General features: G+C 48.7%; 1 protein-coding gene across 1 annotated transcript in view; it reads right to left on the bottom strand.

Annotated features, from left to right (window-relative positions):
• Positions 1–34: 34 nt before the first annotated feature.
• Positions 35–8548, bottom strand: part of LOC107110607 (probable E3 ubiquitin-protein ligase HERC3) — a gene marked incomplete at its 5' end in the record, with an annotated part of 17903 nt that continues 9389 nt past the window's right edge. The window contains 6 exons of the mRNA XM_015411408.1: positions 35–804; positions 2745–2847; positions 3472–3655; positions 4345–4427; positions 6967–7033; positions 7333–7499. Of these exons, the coding sequence (XP_015266894.1) occupies positions 596–804; positions 2745–2847; positions 3472–3655; positions 4345–4427; positions 6967–7033; positions 7333–7499 (813 nt within the window). The remainder of the gene's footprint in view (positions 805–2744; positions 2848–3471; positions 3656–4344; positions 4428–6966; positions 7034–7332; positions 7500–8548) is intronic.

Below are 8548 nucleotides of genomic sequence, written 5' to 3' on the forward strand. Positions count from 1 at the left end.
CTCCCTTTTATGGGAATGTTCTCAATCGGGGGGGGGGGGAATTAAAGATCACACACCGTAAAATCTTCACACAAACCCCAAACTAATCTCTGTGTGAAAGAATCCGATCTACTACGGAACTCTCTGGCACCACTAAAGAAATAAATTTTATAAAATGTTAAATTTCCATGGACCTAGGAGCCATTCTTGATCAGATGTGCCCCTGCAGGTTTACTGTGATGCCAACGAGGGAGGGTGGGAGAGCAGAAAGGGGATTCACAGGTGGTCCGGGAAGAAAGGAAAGAGCAGACACCCCCTGTGAGTTGTCACAGCCCATCTTTAGAAAGACCAAGAAATCAAAACCACTGAAGGTAGTTTTTGGAGAGGCAGGATAGAAGGAGAGATCTTATATATAAAAAAAACCCAGTCAAAATATGTTGAACTGATTTCGTCTGATGGGTTGAAAACATCAAAGCGGAAAATCCGGGGAATGCTGATTGGCCTCTTCATCCCATGCTCCCCCCCTCCCCCGCCACTTGAGCATTACAAAAATAAAAACAAAGACAAAGTATTTCCTTTCTGTACAGAACGGTCCGTGTTGGGGAGGGGGCTCCCCTCAGGCCAAGCTGAAGCCCTCGTAGTGGTCAATGGCTTGAGTCAGTCGCGTGTTCAGGATTTCTTTACTGCTGTACATGGGCAGGTCAAGAAGGTTGTAGCATGTGTGAGCCACGGGCAAGTACTCCTCCCCGCTGGCCGTTGACTGGATGACGATGCGCAAACTCGACATGCCGTAGATCGGGATGCGGTCGCTGCCTGTCAGGAACACTGAGAGAGGGAAAGTCAAGTCACTCACTCAGACTGTTTCTGCAGTGGCAAAATCCCCAGCACTGATGTTTTTAAAACTGTGCATTATGTGAATTTCTCCACAGTAGATTTTTCCTCACCAGGTGCAAACATGACGTTTTCTCCTCCTCTATCCCATGTCTTTGGAACTTGCTAAAACTGGGGGTCCCAAAAACACGGGCTAAGGAGGAGAAAACTTTGGGTTTGTGCCTGGTGAGGAAAAATCTACTGGAGAAAATTTCACATAACCCACAGTTCCAAAAACGTCAATGCAAGGAATTTTGCTACTGCAGAAACGGTCCCGCTCATGCACACAGATCCCAGCAACTCCTTTTTTAAAATCACAGCACTCTGCAACACAGTCAAGGCCACAACACTGAAGAGCTGTTCTGTCGATTTACTACTGATGAACACTGGGGTCTCCTCCGCTTGACCCTTGCAACGACCCTGCCAGGTAGGTTAGGCAGAGAAAGAGCGTGACTGCCTTTGCAACACGCTGTGGATCTGAACCTGGATCTCCCAGTTCCAGTGGTTCCAAACTTGTGGGCCAGGGTCCTGGGGGGCGGGGGGGGCACAGGGTTATTGCAAGGAGTCCACAAATCCATCCTGCTCAGGTAGGTCTCCACATTCCCCACCTGTGCCTTCCCCCTGGACTCATGGTGGCCATGCCCCGCCCCCCTCTGTGCTGGGCCAGCTGCTGGCTGGGCTTCATCTGCCACAGTGGGCCCATGCCTCCCCAACTGGGCCTCCCTACTCCAAGTCCCCATTCGGGCAGGACCGGGCTATCCTCAGCTAAAAGCCCCCAAGTGTCCACCAGCCCCATCAGGGCTGCTTGCCTATTGGTGAGGAGAACCACTCCTCATAAGAGGCTCCTATGGGGCCTACTGGCTCCCACTGCCTTCCTCCTGCCGTCTCTGGTGACAGCTGGAAATGCCCGTCCCTTGAAGGGAGGCCAGGGCTGTGGCCCTTGCAGGAACTGCTGTTTGGCCCTGGGAAGCCGCTAGCCAGACTCCATCAGGCAGCCATCAGGGGCCAGGGGCTTCAACAGAGGAGGCTGTCACCGGACTGAGTCACCTTTCCCAGTTTTATCCGCCGTATGGAACAGCAAAAGGCAGCCAAGACACAACATTTCACACACGTCACACTTAACATTCACACGTTCTATCCCCCCCCCCCCCCGGAGTCGTGTAGCCAGGAAGACCAAGGCAAGAAAACTTGGGGTGGTTGGCCAGTTAGGTAGACCCTCAGCCATGGGAGTTTCTTTCCAGAGCCTCAAACCAGAGGGGAGGGAGTTCAAATCCCACCTTTGCCATCTCTCTTTTCCCACCAGTTCCTTTACCCATGTTCCCATTGACTTCCCCTCTTTCACAGCTCCATAAGGCCTGGGTTTCCTTGATCTACATTCCTACAAGATCTCAGCTCTTGATCTACATTCCTACAAGATCTCAGCTCTCATCAGGAAGGCCCTGAAGAGCTTCAGGACCTTCTAGCTGAAGGTGGAAGAGCCCGTCATCAACCACATCATCTGCCCATAAATCCCCCACTCCTTGTATTGATTTGGCAGAAACCTTGATGGAAGACTGATGGAAACTGAACTTTCTCATATTCCCCCAGGAAAATCCATCCAGCAAGAAGAAAATGTGTACACCAAAAGAGGGCAGAACTAGTAGCCTTCTCCATGATACGCTAGTTTTCTTAAAGCAGAAAGTGTGCCCCATCAGGAATTTTGCATCAGACCCTTCAGCACTAGACTACAGCAAGCGAAAGAGAAGGGCTCCATCTGGTGGAAGAATCCAAGTAAGTTTTTAAAAATCACTTTTAGCTTTGCTTTGGTTGTCCAAAAAACCCCCCTCCCAAAACAGGACTCTGAGGCTACAGATTTTGAGGGAAATTACTTAATACGCCAGACTTAGATTACTTACAGAGAAACTTCTTCTTCTTTTCCAACGGGAATTCATGAAATGTCTCCCAGAACATTTTCACAGTCGGGTGTGTGGCAGAGAATTCTCCTTTATAAGCAGCACTCTGTAAGCAGAAGCACAGACACACACACACCCCAATGCAGATGTCAAAATCTAGCGGTCACTCCTAACTATACAATTTTAGAATGCAGCCTTTTCAGAAGGGAAACCCCCAGGGCAGGCCTATTTTGACTCTGGGTTTGGGAAAGCTCCTCAGGGATTGTCAGTCCTCAACTAGAAAGATCACCCCAGACAATTAAAAACAAATCTTCTATTGTCTGTGGATTATATTTTAAGAGGTGATGTGGGAATTCCAGATTTCTTTGACGTATGCAAACGTATTTGTTAGATTGCCCGTGCACCAGCAAGCACAAAACCGTATTACGTTAACCTGTCTGGCTGTCCCTTGCCCCAAGCCACCCCTTCTCTCCAACCCACTCCCCACCTACTTCCCTCTCCACGTGGCTCCCTCATTCCTGCATGTTAAACTGTCCTCCTTCAGCATCAGTAAAACTCTCCTAATCTTTCTGGGTGAAACGGATGTCGTGAATTCAGGAGATCAAGACCCTCTTTGATGCTGACCAGCTAAAAGTGGCCGTTAGATGCTCTTAGAAGGCTTGGGAAAGTCTTGCCTCCCGCAAGGCTTTAGAACACAGACAAATCCAGTGCCGCCAGGCAGCTGGCTCACCTCCTCCAGTTCCTTCCAGTTATAGTTGCTGTTCCCCACAATCATGGCCCGGAGCTCGGTTGGCTGGAAAAGTTCCAGGACCTTCCCGCCACACACTTTCAGGAAACCGGAGGCAAAAGCCGAGTACCACTCATGTATCGAAAGGTTGAAGACGTAATTCACATAGGCATCAACAAACTCCTCCCTGGGCGGATAGGAGAAACACCATGGGTAACTATGCGATACAGGAGTAAGAGGGGAAAGGGAACAGCAGAAAGCCCTGGCATCGACCCCAAACATATATTTTCTTAAAGGAACGGTTACGTTCCACAATCTATCCTTTCCTCAATTCCACAATTTAACTTTTCGTGTTGCACGATCGGGGTTGCTGCAATGTAGAACCTGGACATTTCCCTCCCCAACCTGCTCAGCTTGTTCCTGCAGATTCTGAACAACTCTGGGCACAGCGGTACTCCGCAGGGACAGACGGGCTGCCAGCCACCCACGGCTCCCCCTTCCCATTCAACTTAATATTTTCAGATGCTTCGATTTCTAACCACCAAGGTCCAAAGCCATGTTTGCCAAGGTAAGCCTCCTGCAAACAGCGCAGCATAAAGCACGCGGGGTAATAAGCAAGATGCTGGGTTTTCATTTCCTCCCTAGACTAAGGCAAATGTCAGGAAATGAGATGGAACAAGCAGATCATGGCGCCCAGCCTTATTACATTTCTCATGGTTGTCAAAATCTATTCCCACCGCCCCTCCACATGCGTTCCCTTGTGGATCCTACACCACAATTTCCCCGCCGTTTAATTTCTCCCCCTCCAGTCACGTGAAGGAGCATCCAAGGAAGCAGAGGCGCCCGCAGTCGGCACCCAGCCCAGAAGCAGCACACCTGTTGTCTCTCTGCACAGGAATCTTGTCTCCATCGGGCACCAGGTTCTTCTGCTCTGCCACGCCGTAGCTCTCTCTGCATATCTATTTTTCCCCACCAAAAAAAGAGGGACAAACAGTAACTGCAAGGTTCAGATGACAACAAAAACACGCAGCTGCCTTTCACCACGTGCTCATTGTCCAAGCTGGCCAGGCGGGGGAGGAGATATGAGGATCAGATGCATGATAGAGCACAGGGCTTACCTCTATTTTAAAAAAACAGCCCCAACGTCATCACAGTGCACATCCATACCTGCCCTAATGAAGATGATGTCTGCCCCTGCAGCATTGCCTTTGAGGGACTGTGCATTGTAAGGGCAGAAGATGAGACTCAATTTGTCTCAGGCCGTGCAGAGGGGGTTTAACCCTTCGATCTCCACTCACGTTTGCTACTTGAAACCAGCTATCCTGCTCTAAATACTTTTAAAGGAGAAAAGACACGTCCTTTAAAAGCATTTTTTTTTCCCTTTTGAAAAAGAGGTCGTGACTGGAGGTTGAAAGGTCCCGTCCCCCCCCCGCATGGCACCAAGGCAAACTGAGGCTGCAAAAGCCCTCAAGCTGCATTTTATGGACAAGGCAAGATGCAAGGTTTACACTGCCGTCTTTTAAACAGCAGGAGACCATGCCTCCTCTCAACTCTATCCTACCAGGGATGGAGAACGTTCGGTTCTGAAAACACACACCTGTGAAGACCTACTTTTTTCAAGTCCAAATCTCCCCCGCCTCCTTTCAAACCGCAACGGTACTTTCTTCTCTTGCAATTTAAAGGACATGACGTTAGTACAGTCCTAAGCAGTTAACACCCTTCTAAGTCCACTAGGCTTCGAGGTGCGTGTCTGTGCTTGTGTGTGTTCACGACCAAGGTGCCAACTGAATGAGGGATTTGCACGTTCACATTCCTTCGCGAATGTTCTTCCCTGGCTCTCCTCGGAGCCTAGCAAGTCAGCCAGGCTGCCAACCAACCTGGGAAGCACAGCCTGCCTATCGACACGCCACCACGTCTGGGTTCGCAAACATGTCCAAAAAAGTCACTCAGATATCGCTTGAACCTTTAAGGCTGGGTTGGATTCAAAGCCCTGTAGTGATTCTGTACCAGGCCAGAAGTTGCCGCTCAGACTAAGCCAAACCGTGGCTCCGTCTAGCTCAGTCCCAAGTGGAAACAGCCCCTCCCGTGGCGACAGAAAGCCTCGCCCACTTCTCTTAACCAGTAACATTTTAAAGGGCAGGATTTCGTGGGATCAAACGTGGGATTCTTATAGACACAAAAAACGGCACTGCACTAGATGCCTTTTTCTATATGGGCTCCATTACAGTCTCCTCCCTTTACATCAATGGTAGAACTTACATGCCTCAGAATCACGACTGGTTTTTAAAACGGATTTTATTTTTAGATCGGATACTGGAAGGTTTCGCATATAACATTCCACAACACTATTTCAAATGTTTGCAAGATTCATTAAAAAAAGTGTGTTTAACCAGTAATTTCAGAAATTGATATTCAAAATGTCTTGGCTATAACTCTCAGCCAAAACTCCTGGAGGCAAAGACTGCCTTCCTATAAATGAAATAGGTCCCCTGCCCTCTCTCTGGCTTCGAAGGCTGGTAATTTATTTAAGCCTTCAGCCAAGGAATAGAAAATCTGTGTTAGTGGGTACTTGGGGCAGCACGAAGTCTGTGAGTAGGAAATAAGACGCTCGGAAGCCACAAACTCCAGACTGGACTGGACTGGACTAGCTTGGGTCATGCACTGGACTGAACGGCAACGGCACAAGGACTGTGTCTCAGCACAAGACAAAGTGACTGACCGTGCAGTCCTGAACAAAATTACCCTGTTCTGAGCCCACTGGCTTCAATGGTCTCAGAACAGTACAACTCTGCTTAGGATTGCCCTGTGGGGAGCTGGGAAGGGTGGTCCTTGGGATCAGGGGCTATCTTGGAAACCCCACGGCCACTACTTGCCTCTCCTCACTTGATGTGCCTTTTTCACCGTTTGCTTGCCCTGCACAATTTGCACAGTTGCACAATTTCTCTTGGGAAGACGGTTTCATCGTTCATGAGAAATGGGGGAATGACAGGCAGAGCCTTAAAATGCAGTATATTACGTCTGTCCAAATGTGATCTCTTCAGAGACTGTCAAATCAGGAGGCTTAATAATCTTAAGATCCTGCTATGGGCCACAAAGGACCGGATCCAGAGCTCTGGGCATGTAAAACTCCCAAGGATATGGGTTAGCCCCTTCGCTTCAACCAAGGGCAGATCTGCTCATTCACAGCTATGCCCCTCTCCCAAAACAAGCCTTGGATATGTGTGGGCAGATGCGTCCTTACACCGGAGTTCCTCGCATCCACACCAAATAGCTGGACTGCAGCCAACTGGATAGAAACAAGATAAATGCCAAGTGAGCTTTAACTCTCTTTGGAATCCACGAGACTTTCAAGTGAAGCTAAGCTTTCTCTGGATCGTGTCCATGGGGCACAGCTGACGAACAGACCTGGGTCTGACTCTGAGCCAAAATGTGCCGCCTCCCAAAGGGCTTCAAAGGGCTTCCACAGACATACACTGAATACATATTCATTGATCTTACTGTGAAACACAGGCAGAATGTTTCTTCAACATCTTCCCCAGAGTAATCTAAAAGCTGTTGAAGGCTCCTACATAGGAGGCAAAGGGAAGACAGAAAGGGGAGAGCGGGCGAGTCAGACATCTGAGATACGGATGTTGCCTGAACATTAAATAAAAACTCTTCTTCTCCAAAAGCACTGGCTCCATACAACGGGGTCCAGGATCTTCTCTGGACCCCTAAAAGATGGGCAGAGAAAAGGGACTCGTTTCTTATGAAACGGCAGTGTCCTCCTCCTCCTCTCCAGTTTTTAAAAACATGACTGCAATTCTGCATGGCTTAGTCAAGCAAAAATGCAGAGGAAAGCAGACCCCTAAAGCCTCCTCCTACCTTCCTTCCATGGGAGACAGCTCCTTCAGATCTTCTAAACAGGGCTTCGCATTCAGGAGCTTCTTGTACAGGGCCAACGGGAAGTGAAGATCCACCACGGTGAAGTTGTATATCGCCAACCCACAGATTATGCCGATGAGATGAAACCAGTTGTGCTCTACAAAACACTTCAGTCGTAAAAAGAGGTGTTAGTGGGATGGGCGGCTACTTCTCTTTATGATTCCCCCACCTTTAAGCTGAACTATATACGTTTTCATTATTAGGAGGCATCTGAAGCTGCAGAAAAAAGCAGCGCAAAATATTCTTAAATCGCTATTTAAAATCAGTGGGCACAGAAAGAAACCAGAAAAGTGCAGAAATACTGTGCACTGAGGACTGGCTCACATATGCATGTGCTACACATGCAGTCTGGTGTAGATATGATTCCCCACTCCTCCACCTGCAGCTGCTGGATGACCTTGGGCAAGCCATAGTTCTGTCAGAGCTGTTCTCTCAAGGACAGTTCTGGAGAGAGCTCTCCCAGCCCCACCTACCTCACAGGGTGTCTGTTGTGGGGAAAGGAATGGAAAGAAGTTTGTCAGGCGCTCTGAGACTCCAATCTCTTCTTCTTCTACACATACATATCTTTACATAGGATTAATGTACGCTCAATGACCAATGGCCAAACACGTCAGCTCACACAACAGAAAATTATTACTTCAGAGGACATCCAGAAATTCTTTCAGCAGTATTAAATCTCCAGGATGGCCAGACTAGATGTTTGGGTTTTTTAAGAGTTGGGTCCAGGTTCCCCAGCCAGAATTCAAATATCCTGCAGCCACACAGCAGCGGCAGGGAATGGATTTTTTTAAAAAATACAGGAAAGCCTAAATGGGTTCAGGATGCCCCCGCAGGGGTGGAAGTACTTCTGCCTTCCACCCACTGGCCATTTTTCTGTGCTGAAACAGTGCTGGGGGGGGGGAGAGTTGTTTCTCCATTTTTGCCATTCCACTTGGAGTAGCCTGTGCGCACAGAGCAGCAAGAATAAGAGAATAAGTGCTGTTTCCACATGGGAAAAATGGGGGCAGGGGGCAGGAGCCCTTCCTCTCCCCTGTGGTAGCACTGGCCACTGTGTGAGACAGGATGCTGGACTAGATGGACCACTGGTCTGAACCAGCAGGGCTCTTCTTATGTTCCTTACAAGCCCATCTGGGCTATTCTTTTTTTTTTTTTTTTT

Source organism: Gekko japonicus, unplaced genomic scaffold (assembly GCF_001447785.1).
Source record: "Gekko japonicus isolate JY-2015 unplaced genomic scaffold, Gekko_japonicus_V1.1 scaffold3037, whole genome shotgun sequence".
Lineage (NCBI taxonomy): Eukaryota > Metazoa > Chordata > Lepidosauria > Squamata > Gekkonidae > Gekko > Gekko japonicus.